The 24,680-nt window shown below is 51.0% G+C and overlaps 2 protein-coding genes and 1 pseudogene across 4 annotated transcripts in view; 2 read left to right on the forward strand and 1 right to left on the reverse strand.

Annotated features, from left to right (window-relative positions):
• The window catches only part of ACO2 (aconitase 2), a 297,744-nt gene that overhangs the window by 245,740 nt on the left and 27,324 nt on the right, over positions 1-24,680 (reverse strand). The window lies entirely within an intron of this gene.
• The window catches only part of LOC126929229 (60S ribosomal protein L17-like), a 198,475-nt pseudogene that overhangs the window by 53,219 nt on the left and 120,576 nt on the right, over positions 1-24,680 (forward strand).
• The window catches only part of RANGAP1 (Ran GTPase activating protein 1), a 40,294-nt gene that overhangs the window by 153 nt on the left and 15,461 nt on the right, over positions 1-24,680 (forward strand). Inside the window, exons 1-6 of one of the 3 annotated variants that reach the window (XM_050805865.1) lie at positions 3,920-4,112; positions 4,488-4,637; positions 10,704-10,831; positions 16,970-17,029; positions 20,165-20,344; positions 23,945-24,079. In XM_050805865.1, coding sequence (XP_050661822.1) covers positions 4,028-4,112; positions 4,488-4,637; positions 10,704-10,831; positions 16,970-17,029; positions 20,165-20,344; positions 23,945-24,079 — 738 coding nt within the window. In that variant the 5' untranslated portion in view covers positions 3,920-4,027. Of the gene's footprint in view, positions 1-3,919; positions 4,113-4,487; positions 4,638-10,703; positions 10,832-16,969; positions 17,030-20,164; positions 20,345-23,944; positions 24,080-24,680 lie in introns of those variants that run through there. The other 2 variants (XM_050805866.1, XM_050805867.1) reach the window with 2 other exon arrangements.

The following is a 24,680-nucleotide window of genomic DNA, read 5'->3' on the forward strand; positions in this document are numbered from 1 at the left end:
CCTGCCCCCTCGGCCTTCTTCACTAAGTCTTCGATGGCCGAGCGCCCCGGGGTGGCGGTGGGAGTGGGGTTGTTGGGCGGCGCTGGCTCCTTTCACAAATGGGGAAACCGAGGCTTAAAGGGCGTCTGACTCGCCGGAGCAGCTCAGCCTGCAGCTGCTAGCAGTGGCGTCTCATATTAGCATCGTTGTCAACCGGAGGCGGTGCGAGTCCGCCGGGGATTCCAGATGGGTCTCCCGCGCCGCCCGCCTGTCATTTGCGGCCTGTATTCGCGAGTCGCTCCCGCGGCGCCGCCTCCCAGCAGGCCCACGCCAACGGGGGGCCCGGGCTGGCGCCGCTGTCCCTGGAATCGATGTGAGTCACTGCTGACGCTTTGCAGGAGCATGCATCTCACCTCAGAAAGTCTCCGACGCTGCTGCGGAGCGGGGAGAGGATATTTCTTTATTAACCCTTTGCTTTTGCTCTGGTGCTGACCCTTTGCTGACCTTGGACAAATCAATTCACGTTTCTGTGCTCCAGTTTCTTGGTCTATAAAGTGTGTGTGGAGGAGTGCATCTCCTTGTCTGGCTCTCTCTTGGACTGAGGAATAGGCCCCCTTTCAGCTGAGAAGTTCTGTCCCTATTCTATTTGGAGGTTTCACCAACACCTTTTACCCTCAGATTGTCCCATCTCAGAACTGCAAGAGATGCTGGGGTTTCAGGTTAATTTTTTGTTGGTTTTTCTTTAATTTTTTTTTTTTTTTTTTTTTTTTTTTTTTTTATCTTTTTAGAGACAGGATCTCCCTCTGTCATCCAGGCTGGAGTGTAGTGGAACAATCACCGCTGAACTGCAGCCTTGGCTTCCTGGGCTCATGCGATCCTCCCACCTCAACTTCCCAACTCACGGGGACTACAGGTGCCATCACACCTGGCTAATTTTTAAATTTTTCTTTGGGGACAGGGTCTCATTCTGTTGCCCAGACTTGTCTCGAACTCCTGGTCTAAAGTGATCTTCCCGCCTAGCCTCCCAAAGTGTTGTAATTACAGGTGTGAGCCACTGCACTGGGCTGGTTTCTCGTTAATTTTTTTTTTGAAACAGGGTCTCCAGAAGTGCAGTAGCAAGCTCTCATCGCACTGCAGCCTCCACCTCCAGGGCTCAAGTGATCCTCCCACTTTACCCCCCAAGTAGCTGGGACTGCAGGCACCCACCACCACACCCAGCTAGTTTTTGTATTTTTAATGGAGACGGTTTCAGCACATACCCAGGCTGGTTTCTAACTCCTGGGCTCAGTCGATCCACCCACCTCAGCCTCTGGAAATGCTGGGATTACAAGAGTGAGCCATTGCACCCGACTCTGGTTAATTTTTTTTTTTTTTGAGACGGAGTTTCACTCTTGTTGCCCAGGCTAGAGTGCAATGCCACGATCTCGGCTTGCCCCAACATCTGCCTCCTGGGTTCAAGTGATTCTCCTGCCTCAGCCTCCTGAGTAGCTGGGATTACAGGCATGTGCCACCACGCCCAGTTAATTTTGTATTTTTGGTGGAGACGGGTTTCACCATGTTGGCCAGGCTGGTCTCGAACTCCCGACCTCAGATGATCTGCCCGCCTCAGCCTCCCAAAATGCTGGGATTATAGGCGTGAGCCACCGCACCTGGCTTGGTTAATTTTTATGCAGTTTCAACTGGTCATTTCTTGAGCACCTTCTGAATGCCAGGCTCTGTGTGGCAAGTAGAGTGATCCTGTCAAAACATAGGTCAAATGACATCTGTCTCTGCTAGAAACTTCAGTGACTTTCCTTGTCACTTATAGCGAAAGCCACTGTTCTTCAAATGGCCTTTATGACTTGGGCCGCTTGTTAACTCTCTCATCTCTTAACTCCTTTTTTTCCTGTCTCTCTGTGCTTCAGCCTCGCTGGCCCTATTGCAGTTCCTCCAACCCTCTGCCCGTACAAGAGCCATTGAATTTGCTATTCCCTTTGCAGGAATCGTGTTCCCCCAGATGTGTGCATGGCCCAATCCCTGACATCTTTATTTGACTATTTCCTAATAATGCCTTTTTGTTGTTGTTGTTTGTTTGTTTGTTTTGAGACAGAGTCTTGCTCTGTCACCCAGGCTGGAGTGCAATGGTGTGATCTTGGCTCACTGCAACCTCTGCCTCCTGGGTTCAAGCAATTCTCCTGCCTCAACCTCCCGAGTAGCTGGGACTACAGACACATACCACCATGCCCAGCTAATTTTTGTATTTTAGTAGAGACGAGGTTTCACCATGTTGGCCTGGCTGGTCTTGAACTCCTGACCTTGTGATCCACCTGCCTTGGTCTCCCAAAGTGCTGGGATTACAGCCGTGAGCCACCACTCCCACGCCCCCCCTTTTTTAAATCACATACTAAATGTGTCATTTAGCACACATGCTTCAAGAGGTCAAGGTTTCTGTTTCCTTTGCTGCTATACTTCTGTTACCTGGAACAATATCCAGCACACAGTAATACTCAAATGTTTTGTTGAATGAATGAGTGGACACCTTACCCAGAATAATAATTCATGCTTATTGATAAAGACATAGACAAACCAGGGTGATAAGTTTGAACCCAGAGGAAGCCTAGGGGTGGCAGGATTCAGGGTATCACATCTGTATCTGAGAATGAGGAGGCTGTAGGAGGAGGCCTTTTGGATAGCACCCCCTAGTTCTGCCCCTCATATCTGCTTCCTTGGTCTGTCCTGATTACTTGCTGTTTCTCCTCTTTTTTTGGAGCATCTCACAGACACATTTATTCATACCACAAAGTAAACACTATACAAGTATGTAGTGATGTTCCACGTTCCCGTCTAATATAGCTGGCTTCAGTTGTCAGGCAGTACACAAGAGACGTTTAATCTCACATGTACTCCAAGTAAAGCTGGAGTACCATGAGTAGGCGCAGGAGTTCTTAAAGGTTTACTTGTTGTTTTAAAAATTCTCATTTATTGGCCGGGCAAGGTGGCTCACGCCTGTAATCCTAGCACTTTGGGAGGCTGAGGTGGGCAGATCACGAGGTCAGGAGATCGAGACCATCCTGGCTAACATGGTGAAACCTCCTCGTCTCTACTAAAAATACAAAAAAATTAGCTGGACATGGTAGCGGGTGCCTGTAATCCCAGCTACTCAGGAGGCTGATTCAGGAGAATGGCATGAACCCGGGAGATGGAGCTTGCAGTGAGCCGAGATTGCGCCACTGTGCTCCAGCCTGGGTGGCTGAGCGAGACTCCATCTCAAAAAAAAAAAAAAAATTCTTTAATTTATTTAGTTACTTTTAGAGATAGAGTCTCCCGATGTTGCCCAGGCTGGAGTGCAGTGGCACAGTCATAGCTTACTGTAGCTTTGAACTTCTGGGCTCAAGTGATCCTCCTGCCTCAGCCTCTCCAGTAGATGGGACTGACTACAGGCATGTGCCACCACATCCAGCTAATTTTTATTTTTATTTTATTTTTTTGAGACAGGGTTTTACTCTGTCACCCAGGCTAGAGTGCAGTGGTGAGATCATGGCTCACTGTAGCCTCTGTCTCCTGGGCTCAAGCATCCTCCCACCTCAGCCTCCCCAGTAGCTGGGATTACAGGTGCACACCACCATCCCCCGCTAATTTTATTTATTTATTTATTTTAATAGAGATGGAATTTTGCCATGTTACCCAGCTTGAGCTGCTGGGCTCAAGCAATCTTCCCGCCACAGCTTCCCAATGTGCTGGGATTACAGGTGTGAGCCACTGCACCTGGCCAGCTTTACTTCTTTTACCAGCACTCCTGACTTTATAAACAGTGAGGCTCATCAACCCCATTTCCAACCAGATCCCCTGGTAAACTTGGGTATAGTAGGGCTTCATGGGTGGCAGCCCTGTCCCTGTCCTATTATGATGGTAGCTGTTATGATGTGGCAATCTCTGATCTAGAAAACCCTGAGAGGCCACTGTGGCCTGCCTAGTCTCCCGGCCAGGGTTGAAACCAGACGTGCAGTGGGGCTGACCCCTGTGCCCCACCCCAGAGTCATGCCAGTGTGGGTGTGGGGCATTCTCTGGGATGAATGATCTGGATCCCATAGCCATCTGTGTCCTGTTTGAGGAATGTGACCCTCAAGCAGAGAGCAGCCAAGATGCTCAAGCAGGTGTGTGCTCGGGCCAGACTCTGCAGCCTTTGGTTTGGGACTTGACTGCCATTCACTGACGGGGTCCAGGAAATGGGCAGCTCACATGGCATTGCTGGGCATCCCAGCTGCAGCGGTTTGGCAGAGGAGGACTTGTAATGAGATGGTAGCTCCTTATAGGCTAAAACATGATTTTTCTGTTCTCTTACTACCTCCTGCACCTTCTGGAACTGTTCATTCTCTGATGCTGTTTTCCTTTCTTCCAGTGGTTTAGCTGTAGGGTCTCCATAGCAGGGGAGGTACGGTCAGACTCCTGAGATGACTATGTCCTACCCTGCCCCCCAACCAGGGGCCCCAGGAGACTCCTTTTTCTTATTGCAACTTCGGCCTCTTCAGTCTGCAGATCTCCAGGGGAGCCCACCAGCCTAGTCAGCATGGCCTCGGAAGACATTGCCAAGCTGGCAGAGACACTGGCCAAGACTCAGGTGGCCGGGGGACAGCTGAGTTTCAAGGGCAAGAGCCTCAAACTCAACACTGCAGAAGATGGTGAGTTTCTGGAAGTTGCGCACTGGTGTGTCCAGGGGAGGAAAGGGAGTGTACTGAACTCTTACTGGTTGTCAGGCTCTTTCTGCTACATTGTCTCCATTATTTGTCCCAGAAGTTCTGTTAGGTATCATTGACCCCCTTCTAACAATGAGGCTCAGAGATCATTTGCCCATGTGCAAGCTCCCCTGAGCTTTGCATGTTTGCAGTGGGCATCCCTTTGTGCCCTGTCCTTTCTTTCTCAGGAGGGGATGGTAGGTAATGAGGGGCCACAGTTAGTGCCAGTCCCAAGATACAGCCTCTGACTCTGACTTCACATCTGGTGTTCTCCCACCCCTGCCCTTTACTCTCATGATCTCAGGCAGGCCTGGCAATAGGTGCAGCTTTCCCCAGAGCTGAGGCTGTGTTGGAGCTGCATTAAAACAACCTGGGCCCTCTTGGGAGATGCTGGTTCATGCAGCCAGATGTACCTGGGAGAGGGATGGCTGTCTGTGTGTATACAGGTACTGTAACCACAGAAAACTAGGAACCAGAGCGCAGACCCTATCTTTTCATCCCTTGTCAAGGCTTCGCTGCCACTGACCAACCCTGAATCCCCTGGCACCAGCAAATGAAGGCGCCTGTGTCAAGTGAGGCCTCCTGGGATTCTGGCCCAACCAGGGGAACTGGTTTGGACATGCCTGGTTGTCATGTTGTGTAGGCAGCCTTGTTCCCCCCAGGTCAGAGGCTGCTTGAGTCCTTGGGTAGCTGGGAGCGTGGTGACACATGTTCCTAACATCTTCATAAGGCCTTAACATTTATAGACTTCCTCCCTGTGCGTTTATCACTTTTATTTTTTTTTTTTTTGAGACGGAGTCTGGCTCTGTCACCCAGTTAGAGTGCAGTGGCACGATCTCGGCTTACTGCAAACCTCTGCCCTCCTGGTTTCAAGCGATTCTCCTGCCTCAGTCTCCTGAGTAGCTGGGATTACAGGCATGTGCCACCATACCCGGTTAATTTTTGTATTTTTAGTAGAGACAGATTTTTGCCATATTGGTCAGGATGCTCTTGAACTCCTGACCTCAGGTGATCTGCCTGCCTTGGCCTCCCAAAGTGTTAGGATTACAGGCGTGAGCCACTGTGCCCGGCCTTTTTTTTTTTTTTTTTTTTTAGATGAGTCTCGCTGTGTCACCCAGGCTGGAGTGTAGTGGTACGATCTTGGCTCATTGCAACCTCTGTCTCCCAGGTTCAAGTGATTCTCCTGCCTCAGCCTCCCAAGTAGCTGGGACTACAGGCTCACACCATCATGCCTGGCTAATTTTTTTTTTTTTTTTTGAGACATAGTCTTGCTCTGTTGCCCAGGCTGGAGTGCAGTGGTGCGATCTCAGCTCACTTTAACCTCTGCTTCTTGGGTTCAAGCAATTCTCATGCCTCAGCCTGCTGGGCGGGTAGCTGGGACTACAGGTATGTACCACCATGTCCAGCTAATTTTCTTTTTTTGTGTTTTAGTAGAGATGGGGTTTTACCATGTTGGACAGGCTGGTCTTGAACTCCTGACCTCAGGTGATTCACTCACCTCAGCCCCCAAAGTGCTGGGATTACAGGTGTGAGCCACTGTGCCTGACCTTCAGCCTAGTTTTGTATTTTTTTTATTTCTTTTTTTTTTTTTTTGAGACAGTCTTGCTTTGTCACCCAGGCTAGAGTGCAGTGGTGCGATCTCAGCTCACTACAAGCTCTGCCTCCCGGATTCATGCCATTCTCCTGCCTCAGCCTCCCGAGTAGCTGGGACTACAGGCGCCTACCACCACGCCCGGCTAATTTTTTTGTATTTTTAGTAGAGATGGGGTTTCACCATGTTAGCCAAGATGGTCTTGATCTCCTGACCTCGTGATCTGCCCGCGTCGGCCTCCCAAAATGCTGGGATTACAGGCATGAGCCACCATGCCCGTCCCCCTATTTTTGTGTTTTGTTTTTTTTTTCTTTTTGAGACAGAGTCTTGCTCTGTTACCCAGGCTGGAGTGTAGTGGCGCGATCTCAGCTCGCTGCAAGCTCCGCCTCTGAGTTCACACCATTCTCCTGCCTCAGCCTCCCAGATAGCTGGGACTACAGGCACCCACCACCATGCCCAGCTAATTTTTTGTATTTTTAGTAGAGATGAAGTTTTACCGTGTTAGCCAGGACGGTCTTGATCTCCTGACCTCATGGTCCTCCCACCTTGGCCTCCCAAAGTGCTGGGATTACAGGCATGAACCACCGCGCCCGGCCTATTTTTGTATTTTTAATAGAGACAGGATTTTGCCATGTTGGCCAGGCTGGTCTCAAATTCTTGACCTCAGGTGATCCGCCCACTTTGACCTTGTTTATCACTTTTGATGCTTGCATCACCCTTGTGGGAGATAAATAGGAATGTTGCTGTTTTATAAATGAGAAAAAAGGATTTAGGAAACTTAAGTAACTTGGCCAAGGTCATACATTTGATAAATAGCAGAGCTAGGACTTTCACAGAGGTCCAGTGAAATCCCTATTCCTGTGCTTCTAATTAGACACTGAGCTCCGTTTAGGAAACATGGATTTGATACTAAATGCCATTTATTGAATACTGTGTCAGATAAGGGTATTAAGTGCCAGATAAGTAGTATCTCAGTTTATCTTCACAAAATCCCTTGAGATGGATTGTATTTCCATTTTGCAGATTGGAAAACTGAGGTTTAGGGAGGTGGTAAGACGTGCCTAAGGGCACAGCTTTAATGAGTGGAGCTGGGATTAGAACTCAAGTTTGGGCCAAGTGCAGTGGCTCACGCCTGTAATCCCAGCACTTTGGGAGGCTGAGATGGGCAGATCACCTGAGGTCAGGAGTTCCAGACCAGCCTGGCCAACATGGAGAAAGCCTGTCTTTACTAAAAATACAAAAATTAGCCAGGCGTGGTGGTGGACACCTGTAATCCCAGCTACTCTTGGAAGGCTGAGGCAGGAGAATTGCTTGAACCTGGGAGGTGGAGGTTGTAGTGAGCCGAGATTGGGTCACTGTACTCCAGTCTCAGTGACAGAACGAGACTATCTAAAAAAAAGAAAAAAGAAAACTCGAGTTTGACTGGCGCTGAAATTCATCCAGTTAACTTCTTTGCTCTCCCAGCACAGGCTGGATGTGGTGTCTCCCATTTTGTAAGTCCCCAGGGGTGCCCGGCTTACCCAGCCCCTAAGAAGCAGCAAATCTGGAATAGGAATGATGTACCCAGGTAACTAATTGAAGGCAAAATGTGAATATACTCTGTGAAAAGGCTCTGGGAAGTAAGGCAGGGAGAGGCCTCACTTTTACCTTAAGAGCACCCAGGAAGTCTTTTTCATCCCTTGCCAAGGCTTGGCTGGCACTGACCAACCCTGAATCCCCTGGCATCTGGAAGTGAAGGTACCTGCATCAGTGAGGCATCCTTGGGTTCTGGCCCAACCAGGGAAACTTGGCCCAGCTTGGACAACTTCTTAGGGAACACCTAATAGGTTGTAAGTCCTTTCTCAAGACCCTTCTTGGCCAGTAGGTCAAGTTCAAACTTTATCTCCCATACCCATCTTTGTCTCTTCCCTCCCACATGTCACCCTACTCCATCCTGTACCAGCCAGAGTCAGCTTTTTGCTTCATGTAAGATGGTTTTGTTCAGATTATACAATTAATGCAGGTTTATTATAGAATACAGAAACATTCAAAGAACAGGGAAAAAATATATTCTCACTTTCATATAACCCCAGGGATATAACAACTGTTAATTTCAGGGCATTTTATTTCTAGCGCATAGTCTTTTTTTTTTTTTTTATCATTGAGACACACTCTCGCTCTGTAGCCCAGCCTGAAGTTCAGTGACAAGATCTCGCTTACTGCTACCTCCGCCTCCTGGGTCCCGGTTCAAGCAATTGTGCCTCAGCCTCCTGAGCAGCTGGGATTACAGGCATGCGCCACCATGCCCAGCTAATTTTTTTATTTTTAGTAGAGACGGGGTTTCATCATGTTGGTTAGGCTGGTCTTGAACTCCTAACCTCATGATCTGCCTACCTCGGCCTCCCAAAGTGGTGGGATTACAGGTGTGAGCCACTGCGCCCAGCCTAGTCTTTTTTTTTTTTTTTTTCCCCCTGAACGTATCTGAGTTCATTTTATTTTGTTTGTTTTTGAAACGGAGTTTTGCTGCTGCCCATGCTTTAGCGCAATATCTTGATCTCGGCTCACTGCAACCTCTGCCTCCCAGGTTCAAGCAATTCTCCTGTCTCAGCCTCCCCAGTAGCTGGGATTACAGGCACATGGCAGCATGCCCGGCTGATTTTTGTAGTTTTAGTCAGAGACAGGATTTCATCATATTGGACAGGGTGGTCTCAAACTCTTAACCTCAGGTGATCTGCCTGCCTCGGCCTCCCAAAGTGCTGGGATTACAGGTGTAAGCCACCACACCCTACCCATTTTGTTTTTAATTGGGATTATAGATCTTTGAAAAGTTGTTGTATAACCTGATATATTGAGAACATTTTACTCCAAGTAGTGGAAGAACACACAATCACCCATTATCCTACCAGCTAGAGAGAACTGCTGTAACATTTGGTTTCTATGTTTCTGGACCTTGTTTTATGCATATGTGTGCATGTGTGTTTATATGTGAATGCATACGTTTTTAAAGAGTGATCAGACCAAATGCTTGAGTAACCTAATTTTTCACTTACTGCTATAACAGTTTTTTCCAAGTCAAAAACACCTGTGTCTTACATAGCAGTGCTAGTGTAACTATTTGTGTAACATGCCACAGTGAACCTCTATCCTCCTCTCTGTCTTCCTGTCTGTCTCTTTTGTTTGTTTGTTTGTTTTGTTTTGAGAGGGCAATGTCTTGCTCTGTCCCCCCAGCTGGAGTGCTCTGGCATGGTCATGGCTCACTGCAGCCTCAACTTCTAAGGGTCAGCTGATCCTCTCACCTCAGCCTCCCAAGTAGCTGAGACTACAGGTGCATGCCACCATACCAGGCCTTTTTTTTTTTTTTTTTTTTTTTTTTTTCTTGAGACAGAGTCTTGCTCTGTTGCCCAGGCTGGAGTGCAGTGTTGTGATCTCAGCTCACTGCAACCTCTGCCTCCCAGGTTCAGGTGATTCTCCTGCCTCAACCTCTGAGTAGCTGGGATTACAGGCACGTGCCATACGCCCAGCTAATTTTGGTATTTTTAGTAAAGATGGGGTTTCACTATGTTTGTCAGGCTGGTCTTGAACTCTTGATCTTGTGATCCGCCGCCTTGGCCTCCCAAAATGCTGGGATTACAGGCGTTTACCACTGCGCCTGACTTTTTTTTTTTTTTTTTTTTTTTAAGTTGGAGTCTTGCTCTATCTCCCAGGCTGGAGGGCAGTGACACGATCTTGGCTCACTGCACCCTCCTCCTCCCAGGTTCAAGACATGCTCCTGCCTCAGCCTCCCAAGTAGTTGGGATTACAAACACCCACCAACATGCCCAGCTAATTTTTGTATTTTTAGTAGAGACAGTGTTTCACCATGTTGCCCAGGCTAGTCTTAAACTCCTGGGCTCAAGCAATCCACCTGCCTTAGCCTCCCAAAGTACTGGAATTACAGGCGTGAGCCACTGCGCTGGGCCTTCTGTCTTCTCTTGATGGACATTTAGGTGGTTTGGAATGTTTCATCACAATAAAATAGTACAGTAGTGAGCAAACACCCCCCACATAAATCATTTAACAATGAAGGCCTTTGTGCCATCGTGCCTGCTGGCCCTCTGGCTTGGGTGCCGTTTCTCTGCTTGACCTGGTACACTGCCCATCTTTGGAGGCTTCACACACACCACCCACTTGGCAAAGTCTTCTTTGCTGTGAGCCGCCAGTTCCTCTTTTCCCTCGGCTCCCAAGCCTCTCTACATGCCTGATTTAAACACTCATTACAGACAAATCATCTGCATAGCTCTGTACTCTGGACCGTGAGCCTGTCTGATTCTCTGTAAGCCAGGGCTCGTCACACAGTAGGTGCACCATAAACTGTTGAGTGGCAAGGTGGTTGCCAACCTCTCTCCTACCTTAGCTGTTTGTGATTCCAAAAGCCTAAAGTTCTGTTCTTTGGTCCCTGGCAGCTAAAGATGTGATTAAAGAGATTGAAGACTTTGACAGCTTGGAGGCTCTGCGTCTGGAAGGCAACACAGTGGGCGTGGAAGCAGCCAGGGTCATCGCCAAGGCCTTAGAGAAGAAGTCGGAGTTGAAGGTGAGCAGAGTGGGGCGAACAGGCCCAGGCTGGTTTGAATAAGCTTCTGTTCACACTTCCACAACCCCTGCCTGTGTCCAATCTCTTCCAGGCCCCTGCCTGTGTAGCTGTCCCCCAAGCAGCTCCTCTTCCTCTGGCCTCCCCAGGGCACACAGCATTGGCTAGGGACCCTCTTCCTGTAGTCAGCAGACCCTGAGAGGGTGTTAGGGGTGCAGGAGGATTATTGGAGTGACACCTGTGAAAGATAAAGTAGGGAGAGCCTTTTGCTCACAATGTAGATATGTCACATATGAGGTTGGAAGGTTGCAGAAATAACCAGCAGGAGCCTCTGACTGTGAGGCTGCTCTGACCGACCCACCCTTTGGGAGTTTCAGAGCAAAGACTGCCCATGAAAGGAGTCTCATGTTGGGCAGAAGTGGCCAGGCCTCAGCTCAAATGCTGCAGCGATAGGAAGGTGCCGTAGCCGGAGACTGCCAGCTCCCTACGCTCCTCGCAACAGAGGGAAGTTCTCTTTTTTTGATTTTTGAGACGGAGTCTCACTCTGTCACCCAGGCTGCAGTTCAGTGGTACCATCTCGGCTCACTGCAACCTCTGCCTCCCGGGTTCAAGCGATTCTCCTGCTTCAGCCTCCCAAGTAGCTGGGATTACAGGCTCCCACCAGGACTCCGGCTAATTTTTTTGTATTTTTAGTAAAGATGGGGTTTCACTGTGTTAGCCAGGATGGTTTTGCTCTCCTGACCTTGTGATCTGCCGCCTCGGCCTCCCAAAGTGCTGGGATTATAGGCGTGAGCCACTGCTCTGGCCTTTTTTTTTTTTTTTTTGATATGGAGTCTCACACTGTCACCGGGGCTGGTGTGCAGTGGTGCAATCTCGGCTTGCTGCAACCTCCGCCTCCCAGGTTCAAGTGATTCTCCTGCCTCAGCCTGCCAAGTAGCTAGGATTACATGTGCCCACCACCGCGCTGAGCTAATTTTTTGTATTTTTAGTAGAGACAGGGTTTCACTTTGTTTGGCCAGGCTGGTCTCGAACTCCTGACCTTGTGATTTGTCTGCCTCGGCCTCCCAAAGTGCTGGGATTACAGGCGTGAGCCACCGCACCTGGCTGGCAAGTTCTCTTGAAGGTTAGCTCCAAGTGGTGCCCTCCTTGGCCAACACAAAGGGCAAGTCAGATTATTCTAGCCCCGTGTTCCCCAAACGGGTTCCACTAAACACCAGTCTTTTGATACGCTCTGTGAGAAAAGCAAGAGTGTCATGTTCAAAGCGTTGGGAGATGTCACTGGGTATTCCCCTCTTTGAAATCCCAAAGTCATGAAGGAGAGAGACCAGAGTTCCAGAATGGCATTGTCTCTTCGTATGTGCAGGGCTAGGGTTGGGCTGGGCTCTTTTCCATGTCATTGCCTGCTCACAGCAACCAGGGAAGAGACTGGGTTGAGTCTCCATTTATAAGTCAAGGGAACTGAGGCTCAGAGGGGCTCATTAAATAGCCACGATCAGCCGGGCATGATGGCTCACAGCTGTAATCCCAGCACTCTGGGAGGCCAAGGCCCAGAAGTTCGAGACCAGCTTGGACCACATGGTGAAACCCCATCTCTACAAAAAGTACAAGGATGGTTAGCCCAGCATGGTGGTGTGCACCTATGGTCCCAGCTCCTTGGGAGGCTGAGATGGGAGGATTGCTTGAGCCTGGGAGGCAGTGGTTTCAGTGAGCCAAGATTGCACCACTACTCTCTAGCCTGAGTGGCAGAGCGAGACCCTGTCTCATAAAAAAAGAAAAAAGCCAGGCGTGGTGGGTCACGCATGTAATCCCAGCATTCTGGGAGGCCGAGGCAGGCAGATCATGAGGTCAAGAGATCAAGACCATCCTGGCCAACATGATGAAACCCTGTCTCTACTCAAGATACAAAAATTAGCTGGGTGTGGTGGCATGTGCCTGTAGTCCCAGCTACTCGGGAGGCTGAGGCAGGAGAATCGCTCGAAACCGGGAGGCAGAGGTTGCAGTGAGCCAAGATCGCGCCACTGCACTCCAGCCTAGCGACAGAGCAAGACTCTGTCTCAAAAAAAAAGAAAAAAAAAAAATAGAGATGTGGCCAAGCCACACATCCACACTCCCGAGATCAGTGTTCTCTCTGTGGCCCCACTTTCTGCAGGAGAAGGAATACGGGGGTGGAGGCCATGAGAGGATTTGCCCCAGAAGGGCCTGCCTGCTAGTTTACAAAATGACACTGCATATTTGTTTCCTTAGGAAGGTCATGGTCAAGTTAACCACCAAGACAGTGATTGTTTCTGCTCTCCTGCCTGGGGCCTGTACTTTCCCTGAGCATAAGTTGGGATGTTTTCCAACCAAAGAACTCAGAACTCGGCCCTCCCCGAGACCTGTGAAGAACAGGAACGGCGGAGGAGCCATGGGTCTGAAGGCTCCAGGACTCAGCAGGAGCTGAGCTTGCGTTCAGCACATGGGATCAAGCCCTAACAGCACCACCTTTTTTTGCCGTATGTGGCCTTGCCCTGCATGCAGCTCTGAGGCTGGGCTCTTATGAAATAGAAGATGGAGCCCTTCCTTCTTCCTCAGAGGTTGTCCTGGGAGAGCTTGGCCAGTAGGGGTGCTGCGTGCACCTTCCCACCTGGTGCAGATGCAGTGGCTCGAGTAAATCACTGCACCCCACCTCCCAAGCCCTCCTCTGTGCAGGAAGCAGCCCAGGGCAGGGACAGGGTGGGAGCTACCCTTGATGGCCTAGTGTTCTGGGCCTAGTGCTGAGCCACAGGTGTTCTCTCCCCTACTGTAGCAGTGTACAAGTGAGGAGTGAGGTCTTGACGGGCGAGAGAAGTGCAGCCCGGAGTCACACAACCAGGGGTAGGCTGAGGTGGTGTCAGCCCAATCTTTTTTTTTTTTTTTTTTTTTTAAGAGACGAGTTTCACGCCATTGCCCAGGCTGTAGTGCAGTGGCATGATCATAGCTCACTGCAGCCTTGAACTCCCAGGCTCAAGTGATCCTTCCATCTCAGCCCCCTAAGTAGTTGGGACCATGTGTGTGCCACAATGTCCAGCTAATTTTTTTTCATTTCTTTTCTTTACTTCTTATTATTTTTTTAATGATGGGGTCTTGCTCTGTTGCCCAGTCTGATCTTGATCTCCTAGACTCAAGCAGTCTTCCCACTTTGGCCTTCCAAAGTGCTGGGATTATAAGCGTGAGCCAATGTGCCCAGCCCAAGCAAGCTCTTAACTGCTTTGCTGTTCACATGGGAGATCGTTAGGACCTAAAACCTCATTTCAGAGAGAGGATACCAGAGGCTGGAGAGGGGGAGTGATGGCTGGAGTCAGCCAAATCAGGATTAGAACCCAGGTGGTGTGCTCTAGGGGCCTGTGCTGACTGTTCAGCTCATCAGAGTTGGGTTTGGGGAGCTTTGTTCGGAGTGACATGCCAGTATCTGTTGTGAGGGACTGTGGCGCTCGGGCTCTGACTGCCTGTTTCTGGCACTATGGACCTGCGTGCAGGTGTAACTACTAAATAGATCTGGTGTAGAGCAGCCAGCTGAGGCCCACGTGTGTTCATGGTCTACCTTATTGGTGGATATGCGAATTTGTCTGCAAAAACCAGCTTCCTTAGTATGTAAGGTGGGAGTGGATCCCTTGATCCCAGGAGTCTGAGATACGCCTGGACAACATAGGGAGATTCCCAACTCTACAAAAGATACAAAAGTTAGCTGGGTGTGGTGGTACACACATGTAGTCCCAGCTACTTGGGAGGTTGAGGTGGGAGGATGGCTTGAGCCTGGGAGGTCGAGGCTGCAGTGAGCCGTGTTTGCACGGCTATGCTCCGGCCTGAGCAATAGAGTGAGACCCCGTCTCAAAAAATAAGGGAGGGCTGGGCACGGTGGCTCTCATGCCTGTAGTCCTAGCAGTTTGGGAGGCTGAGGCAGGTGGATCACCTGAGGTCAGGAGTTCGAGACTAGCCTGGCCAACATAGTAAAACCCCATCTCTACTAAAAAAAAAAATACAAAAATTACTCTGGAGACAGAGGCAGGAGAATCACTTGAACTTGGGAGGTGAAGGTTGCAGAGAACCGAGGTCACACCATTGTACTCTTAGCCTGGGCGACAAGAGTAAAACTGTGTCTCAAAAAAAAAATAAATAGATAGATAGATAAAATAGGCCAGGCGCGGTGGCTCATGCCTGTAATCCCAGCACTTTTGGAGACTGAGGTGGGTGGATCACCTGAGGTTGAGAGTTCAAGACCAGCTTGACCAATATGGCGAAACCCCATCTCTACTAAAAATACAAAAAATTAGCCGGGCGTGGTAGCAGGTGCCTGTAATCCTAGCTACTTGGGAGACTGAGGCAGGAGAATCAGTTTAACCCAGGAGGCAGAGGTTGCAGTGAGCCGAGAATGTGCCACTGCACTCCAGCCTGGGCGCAACAGGATGAGACTCTGTCTCAAAAATAAATAAATAAATAAATAAATAAATAATAAAATAAGGGTAATGGAGGTATCCATCCATCCCCTTAAATATTTATCTTTATGCCAGGAACATTCAAATTATTCTGTTAGCTTTTTTTTTTTTTTTTTTGAGACAGTCTTTCTATGTCGCACAGGCTGCTATGCAGTGGCGCAGTTTCAGCTCAGCACAACCTCTGCCTCCTGGGTTCCAGCGATTCTCATGCCTCAGCCTCTTGAGTAGCTGGGACTACAGGTGTGCGCCACCACGCCTGGCTAATTTTTATGCTTTTAGTAGAGATGGGGTTTTGGCATGTTGGCCAGGCTACTCTCGAACTCCTGACCTAAGGTGATCTGCTTGTCTCCGCCTCCCGAAGTGCTGGGATTATAGGTGTGAGCCACCGCTCCCGGCATCTTCTAGCTATTTTGAAATGTATAATAGATTAATGTAAATGATAGTTACCCTGTTGACCTATTGAACACTAGGTCTTATTTCTTCTAACTTTATACTTGTCTCCATCAATTAACCTTCAGCCTCCCCTCCCTCTAACCTTCCAGGCCTCTGGTAACTACCAATCTACTATCTTCATGAATTGCTTAATACTTTCTTTAAATCATACCAGGAGTGGTGTCACATGCCTGTAATTGCAGGTACTCTGGAGGCTAAGGTGGGAGGGTCGCTTGAGGCCACTAGGTCAGGGTTACAGTGAGCTATGATTGTGCCACTGCACTCCAGCCTAGGCGACAGAGTGAGAATCCATCTCTTAAAAAAAATGAAAAAAACAGCTAACTTTCATGTAATTTCAAAGCACTTCTATGAATGGAAAGCTGGCATTCCTTACAATAAAGGAAAGAAGATAGTGTTACTGAATTATTGTTTGATGCTGTTGCTATTTAATGACTCTGAGCCTGAGGCCTGTTCTCCCTTTATTAAAAAGTCCCCATCACTATGCTCATTTTTGTATTTTTAGTAGAGATGGGGTTTCACTATATTGGCCAGGTTGGTCTGGAACTCCTGACCTCAAGTGATCTGCCCGCATTGGCCTCCCAAAGTGCTGGGATCACAGGCGTGAGCCACTGGCCCTCAACACGGAATTCTTTGTTGTTTACGTTCATGTTTCTCTGTCATCCATAACTATATTACACGTCCACGTAGAGGGTTGTATAAGTCAGGGATTTTCCTGACACTTCTGAGCCCCCAATAACCCTTGGAGGCCTCTTGATTTGAGAACAGAACTCCAGGTCCCACCAACTACAGCCAGAATGGGTCCAGCTTTTCACAAACAAAGCTCAGTTAAGTCTTGCGGGCTGGGTGCGGTGGCTCACACCTGTAATCCCAGCACTTTTGGAGGCCAAGGTGGGCAGATCACCTAAGGTCGGGAGTTCGAGACCAACCTGACCAAAATGGAGAAACCTTGTCTCTACTAAAAATACAAAAGTTGCCAGGCATAGTGGCAGATGTCTGTAATCCCAGCTACTCCGGAGACACAGGCAGGAGAATTACTTGAACCCGGGAGGCGCAGGTTGTGGTCAGCCGAGATCGCGCCACTGCACTCCAGCCTGGGCAACAAGAGCGAAACTCCATCTCAAAAAAAAAAAAAAAAGAAGTCTTGCGATGCTCGGGTAGTTCAAATCCACCAGGATGAGGCTTCACTGTAGGCCTCCAGGGGCCTCTCCCACTAACTCTTGTCTTCTTTCCGCCGCAGCGCTGCCACTGGAGCGACATGTTCACAGGGAGGCTGCGGACTGAGATCCCACCAGCCCTGGTAAGCAAACGAGCTGTTCTTCTCCTCCACACACAGGACCCTCTTTGGCAGTTCCCAGGGCTTTTCTCATACTTTATTCTTTCTGGAGCCTAAGATAAGCCCTGTGGGTGATTGAGCTGCTGGAATGGAAGCCTGGCAAGCCCAGCATGTGCCCTGTGTTCTGACAGGAGGGGAGGGTGGGAGCATGGAGACTGACAGGGGAGGAACCCCAAGGGCGGGGACTTCAGGGAGGTGGGAGAGCTGAGACCACACACTCCTGGGTCCTCCTGAGCTGCGTGGTTTGGTTCACTGTGGATTTCACCCCAATACAATGCCCCGCCTTTCCCAGCAACCCCTTCCTGCACCTCACAGTCCTGCTCCTTCGTGACTTCTCTGCACACAGCCCATGTAGCCGTCCCCGTCTTTCTCTGGCTCCTCCCTTTCTCCACACCACTCTCTGCTTTGGTTTGCTGCCGTCATGGGTGGCTTCCCATTTCCTCATTCCCAGGGCTCAGACTGACTTGCGTTGAGTTCCCGGTCTCTGAGTGCGTGTGTGCGGGTGTGTGGAAGGAACTAGAAAGGGGCAACACAGAAAGGCTTGCCTGGCCGAGGGAAGAGAGCAGGGCTGGCTGGCTCTTCAGGTCGGCAGCCTCTCGGTGTGTCTTCCTGGCACGGGGCTGCACACGGCAGGCCTTGAGGGTGCAGATTTCTGGTCAGTGATGAGTGCGCACACCAACGTTACTGAGCCCCTCACCCTGGTTGTGCCCAGCCTCTTTTTATGTTTTATTTTTAAAATTTTGTTTTATTTTATTTTTGAGACGGAGTCTCACTCTGTCACCCAGGCTGGAGTGCAGTGGTGTGATCTCAGCTCACTGCAAGCTCCGCCTCCCAGGTTCACACAATTCTCCTACCTCAGCCTCCCGAGTAGCTGGGACTACAGGCGCCCACCACCACGCCCAGCTAAGTTTTTGTATTTTTAGTAGAGACAGGGTTTCACCGTGTTCGCCAGGATGGTCTTGATCTCCTGACCTCGTGATCCACCTGCCTTGGCCTCCCAAAGCGCTGGGATTACAGGCGTGAGCCACTGCGCCCAGCCTTTATTTTTTTTTAAAGACAGGGTCTTGCTATGTCACCCAGGCTGGTCTTGAACTCCTGGGCTCAAACATTCCTCCCACGTCAGCCTCCCAAGTAGCTGGGATTACAGGTGCGTGCCACTGCACCTGGCTTGTGAGGCTAGGATTTGGAATGTAGGTTAAGAAAATTCATTTCTGGGCCGGGCGTGGTGGCTCAAGCCTGTAATCCCAGCACTTTGGGAGGCCGAGACGGGTGGATCACGAGGTCAGGAGATCGAGACCATCCTGGCGAACACCGTGAAACCCCGTCTCTACTAAAAAATACAAAAAACTAGCCGAGCGAGGTGGCGGGCGCCTGTAGTCCCAGCTACTCCGGAGGCTGAGGCAGGAGAATGGCGTAAACCTGGGAGGCGGAGCTTGCAGTGAGCTGAGATCCGGCCACTGCACTCCAGCCCGGGCTACAGAGCGAGACTCCGTCTCAAAAAAAAAAAAAAAAGAAAATTCATTTCTGGCTGGGTGTGGTGGCTCCTACCTATAATCCCAGCACTTTGGGAGGCCGAGGTGGGCAGATCACTTGAGGTCAGGAGTTTGATACCAGCCTGGCCAACATGGCAAAACCCTGTCTTTACTAAAAATACAAAAATTAGCTGGGCATGATGGCACCTGCCTGTGTTCCCAGCTACTTGGGAGGCTCAGGCGGGAGAATTGCTTGAACCCAGAAGGTGGAGGTTGCAGTGAGCCAAAATCTATGCCACTGTACTCCAACCTGGGTGACAGAGCAAGACTACGTCTCAAAAAAAAAAAAAAAAAAGGAAATTCATTTCAGTGATTGTATATAAAAGAATTTCAAGTCAGGCCGGGTGCAGTGGCTCACAACTGTAATCCCAGCACTTTGGGAGGCTGAGTGGAGGCAGATCACCTGAGGTCAGGAGTTAAAGACCAGCCTGGCCAACATGCTGAAACCCTGTGTCTACAAAAGTACAAAAATTAGCGGGGCATGATGGCAGGTGTGTGTAATCCCAGCTACTCAGGATGCTGAGGCAGAAGAATCACTTGAACCTGGGAGGTGAAGGTTGCAGTGAGCTGAGATCGTGCCATTACATTGCAGCCTGGGCGAGAGAGAGCAAGAATCCATCTCAAAAAAAAAAAGAATTTCAAGTTAGAAAAGATGGTGAAGAAAACTCTCTTTCTGCCCCAGTCTCTGGCAGAGCCTCCTCTCTGACCATTTCTCCTGGTGGGATGAGGGAGTGTAGCTCTCTCCAGCCCAGGAGGTTTCCAGGAGAGCTCCAGATCCTCCTGCCAAAGCTGATCCTGGCCGTGGCTTGGGGATGGCCACCTCCATCTGCCAGTCACCACCAGAAACCCTGGAGGCATTTGTGGTTCCTCCCTCCCTCCTCCTGCATGTCCAGGGAACCACCAGCTTCGGCATGTCCCTTGCTCCGTGAACAGGCAGCTCCTCTCCTGCACTTGTCACACTGGCCGGCCGGTCCCCTCTCTGTTGCCAGTGTTGCTGCCTCACACTCCCGGGAGGGCACTCCAGCCCATCTTCCTATGCATCTGCTCTCTTCGGGTCCGGGGATGTTACTTCCGTATCCCTCAGCCACCTCAAAGCCTAGTGTTCTCGGGCTGAGGCTCACAGTTCTTGGCCTGGCATTCAAGGCTCTTGCCTGATCTGAGCCCTCACTTCCCTTCCACCCAAAGCCCATGCCATGTTGTCTTCTGGAGTCTCCCCACAGCTTGCCCCCAGGCTCACAGCCTGCTGCTTCATGCTTATGTCTCTCTGCTCCTGTTTTTCAGCTGCCTGGAGTCTTTTCACATTGGCTAGCTGATTCTCATTCAGACTAAGCCCAAATGCCACCTCTTACAAGGAGCCTTCCCAGGCCACCCCATGCCTACACACACCCCACTCTCCAGCTGTTAGGAGCCCTTTGCAGAGTTTCCAGTCTTAAGAATACCAAAATGGTTTGTGTCTGTGCTGGTTCTGCACCAGCCGGGGTGTCCTTGGAAGGCAGAGCTGGGCCTGGCACAGAAGCAGCACCTGCTGGGTGTCTGTGAAACTGACACGAGCTTCCTCTGTGCCCAGATCTCACTAGGGGAAGGACTCATCACAGCTGGGGCCCAGCTGGTGGAGCTGGACTTAAGTGACAACGCGTTTGGGCCCGACGGTGTGCAAGGCTTCGAGGCCCTGCTCAAGAGCTCAGCCTGCTTCACCCTGCACGAACTCAAGCTCAACAACTGTGGCATGGGCATCGGTGGCGGCAAGGTGGGTGTGGCAGCCCTCTTCCCGCAGAGTGCCCTGGTCCATCCACATCCGTCTGATATATGTGCCCTGGCCCTTGGCCACCACCATCTGGGATGGTCAGCCGTTGTTTTCAAAAGAGAAAGGCCTCAAAGGCAGCAGCCTGTGGCCGGAGGGTAGAGGCATCCATGAGGGTGGGGTTGCCAAGCAACCATCCCAAGTTCTTGGGTTGGCTTGGCAACGCGGAGGGAGTGCCGCTGCATACCTGCTCCAGCCTGCTGGCTCTGCAAAACTCAGGGCTTGGGGCATCCCTACACTCACTGTACCCACAGAGCAGCTGGTAGAGCCTGGCACACAGGCGGAGGAGGGCGCCTGAAAAGAGGAGCGTCCGCTCAGGGAGGCACTGTCACAGCTCACCTTTATTCCTGGACAGGGCCTTGCCCCCGGGGTGCGGGGGGCATCCCCCAGGCAAGGTCAGTGTAGAGCTTCACGTTGGGCTGGTCAGTGTAGAGTGGAGCTGCTTTGCTTCCCAGAACCTGCATCGAGGGCAGCCTGCGTGTTACTCTCTTCCAACTCCATCCCAGTGCCTTTAGACCCAGGGTTGGAGAACGCTGAGTGCCAGACCGCAACCCCTGCACACACTTTCTTTTTTTTTTTTTTTTTGAGACGGAGTCTTGCTCTCTCACCCAGGCTGGAGTGCAGTGGCCGGATTTCAGCTCACTGCAAGCTCCGCCTCCCGGGTTTACGCCATTCTCCTGCCTCAGCCTCCCGAGTAGCTGGGACTACAGGCGCCTGCCACCTCGCCCAGCTAGTTTTTTGTATTTTTTAGTAGAGACGGGGTTTCACTGTGTTAGCCAGGATGATCTCGATCTCCTGACCTCGTGATCCTCCCATCTCGGCCTCCCAAAGTGCTGGGATTACAGGCTTGAGCCACCGCGCCCGGCCCCTGCACACACTTTCTAACCAAAGGGAGAAAAGGGCACTGGGAACTAACAGCAGTTGGGGACATCTTATTTGAATATGCAATACTTTAACTTTTCCCACCCACACTGAAAGGTGGGTGGTGCCATCCCCATTTTTCCACATGACTCAGCATAAGCTTAGAGAGGTGGGTGGAGTGGATCACATAGCTAGTGCAGTGAGGCCCATGGCGCCCCAGGCTGAGGAGCTGGAGTGGCCTATCCTGCCGAGGGTGCCTGTGGCCCTCGGCCTGATGTGAGGGTGAGCAGGGCCAGGCTCTGTACCTGTCTTAGACAGCCCTCCCCCAAGTCCACTTGGGCAATAAGCTGTCCCTGTGTTAAGATATAAAAATGCGCCGAGCTGGCCGGGCGCGGTGGCTCAAGCCTGTAATCCCAGCACTTTGGGAGGCCGAGGCGGGCGGATCACAAGGTCAGGAGATCGAGACCACAGTGAAACCCCGTCTCTACTAAAAATACAAAAAAAATTAGCCAGGCGCGGTGGCGGGCGCCTGTAGTCCCAGCTACTCAGGAGGCTGAGGCAGGAGAATGGCGGGAACCCGGGAGGCAGAGCTTGCAGTGAGCCGAGATCGCGCCACTGCACTCCAGCCTGGGCAACAGCGTGAGACTCCGTCTCAAAAAAAAAAAAAAAAAAAAAATGCGCCGAGCACGGTGGCACAGTGGCTCATGCCTGTAATTCCAACACTTTGGGAGACCGAGGCAGGTGGATCACCTGAGGTCAGGAGTTCGAGACCAGCCTGGCCAACATGGTGAAACTCTACTAAAAATACAAAAATTAGCTGGGCGTGGTGGCAGGCACCTGTAGTCCCAGCTACTCAGGAGGCTGAGGCAGGAGAATTGCTTGACCCGGGAGACAGAGGTTGCAGTGAGCTGAGATGGTACCACTGCACTCCAGCATAGGCAACAAGAGCGAAATTCCGTCTCAAAAAAAAAAAAAGATATAAAAATGTAGCAGGTGCGGCCCAACCTAGAATGAGTGGGATATGCTGAGAGAGCCAGAGACTCTATTCTAGCAAAATGCTTCCGTTTTCCTTCCATTACTTCCCTTCTCCCGTCCAGCAGTGTCTGGAAACTGAGGCTAAGGGAGCTTTCCTACTAGCCAGGGCTTGTCTGTCCTGTCCTGTACTTGCAGTGGGATGAGTTGGGGAATGAGTTTTGAACCCCAGGACCAGAGGGCCTCCTGGGCAGACAGGCCCACCGTGGAGTTTGATTAATGGTTCTCTGCGCCTCGGACCACTAATTCGATTAGATCTCTGGGTCTTGGCCTTGCCAACCTGTGCCTCTTGGGAGCTCAGATGCCGTAGTCTGGGTGTCTAACCAAAGCCTGCAGGTCCTTTGGCATCTTTTTCTTCTGGACAGTGTGTTTAGTGTGGTTTCTGTGCCATGCACCATGAGAATAAGAGGGCCCAGAGGAGTCGACGGGGCAAGAGGCGTGGCCCTGTGCTGGGGAACTCTCCATACCCAAGTTGGACTCCTTCAGGAGCTAAGGCCCTCACCACGTGGCCTCCAAGGAATCGGGGAGAATGGGGGTGACCTAGCAGTCAGCTGCTGCTGCTGAGGAGCTTCCTCAGAGGCTGGTCTTTGGCAGAAGTTTGATGCCTCTACCTTGAGTGTGTACCTGATCCACCATCACCACCGTGGAGTCAGGCAGGTGCTGGCTCTTCTGTTCCTCAAGGACGGCTATGTGCAGTCTCATGCCAGGAGTTAGGCCAACCTACCCGCCATGTGTGGCTTTGCTAAATATTTGCTGGGTGACCTTGGCCGATTCACTCACCTCTCAGAGCCTCAGCTTCCTCATCTGTAAAGTACAGCCAATCCCGCCTGCCTCCTCGCAGGCTAGTGTTGAGGTTGAAACGAGAAAATATGCCGAGGGTGCCCAGGCCCTAGCAGGTGCTCTGCAAACGTCAGGTGTTCCGTAAATCTCACTTCTCTCTTGATGCACTCGCTCATGATTCTTTTGTGTCGCATTTACCATGGGCTGTGATTCCCATCTGTCAGTCTCCGTTTTTCAGTGCTTTGCCTATTGGTGTAACCAGGGTAGAAGCTACTTCCTGGCACCACACCAGGGACAGGACAAGCTGGGTGTTAGGTTTTTACTGCCAACAGGCAAGCCCCTGCTGTGCCTGGCCAGCTTAGATACAGGCATGTATCAGACAGGTCCTTCTGGACCGTGGACTTGGCAGCTGGCTCCCTTGGACATTGTGGTGCGTGGAAGAGAAGCTGGAAGATTTGGGCTCTGGTCCAGCGTCCACCACTTGTTTATTGACCATAAGAAAGTTTCCGTTCCCCTTACCCTGAGTTTCTTCAGCTGGAAAACAGGAGTCATGAAGTAAGCTGACTAGGAAGTCCCTCCCCTGGACCTGGCTGAAAGTTCGTCCACTCCATGTGGTCTCTCCCTTTCCTCAGTCTCCGAAGTGAAGCTAGACCTCTCAGGCTGGTGTGACACAGCATTAGATGTAAAAACCTTTTGTAAACTGAAGTGCTGGGCACATGGAAGGTGTGACTGTTGTGCTGTTAGCAGTCCTGTGTCTCCTGACCTGCACCAGTGGGTGGCGTGGGATGTTGAAGAGCAGTTCAGTGGCAGTGGCCGCCCCACTGGGAGAAGGGGCTCCTGCCCATGGCCTGGGCCCCTTACCTTTCCCCACAGATCCTGGCTGCAGCTCTGACCGAGTGTCACCGGAAATCCAGTGCCCAAGGCAAGCCTCTGGCCCTGAAGGTCTTCGTGGCTGGCAGAAACCGTCTGGAGAACGATGGCGCCACTGCCTTGGCAGAAGCTTTTAGGGTGAGTGGTTTCTGTCCATCCTGCCCCCGTGACCCTGAGGTGCACTTGGTGTAGTAGGCTGACAGTCCTGGATGCGAATCCCTGGCTGGCACTCAGCCGAGAGACCTGGGGCGTCACGTGCCCCCTCCAAGCCTGTTAGTCCATCTGAAAATGGGCCAGGATTCTTGTCATGCATTTCTGGAAAGGTGTGTGACTGCTCCCTCAGGTAAGCCAGCAGCAGCCCCCTGCGGGGCTTCAGGCCAGGCAGGCCGCTCTGACCAAAGAGTGTCATCTGCCAGGCTCAGAAGTGGTGAAATGAGATGGCGGGAGTACTGACAGTAGCCTGGCCCAGCCCCTGGTGTGGGGCACAGAGAAGGAACATACCAGACTTCCCAAGACAGGGAGACAGGCAGGGGCATCCGCAGGGCTCAGGGGCCAGATGATGAGGTGCTCTCAGGTGACCTTGTCCCCGCTCTTCTTCCACTCTCCTCTCCCCATCCCCCCAGGACATTGCTGAGTCCCCGACTGCGAGTGCCAGCAGAAGGCCACATTTGCCCCTAACAGGACTGAAAACTTTGGGGTCTGTCTCCCTCTTCTCTTTTTTTTTTTTTTTTTTGAGGCA

This window comes from Macaca thibetana, chromosome 10 (genome assembly GCF_024542745.1).
Source record: "Macaca thibetana thibetana isolate TM-01 chromosome 10, ASM2454274v1, whole genome shotgun sequence".
In the NCBI taxonomy this organism is placed as follows: domain Eukaryota; kingdom Metazoa; phylum Chordata; class Mammalia; order Primates; family Cercopithecidae; genus Macaca; species Macaca thibetana.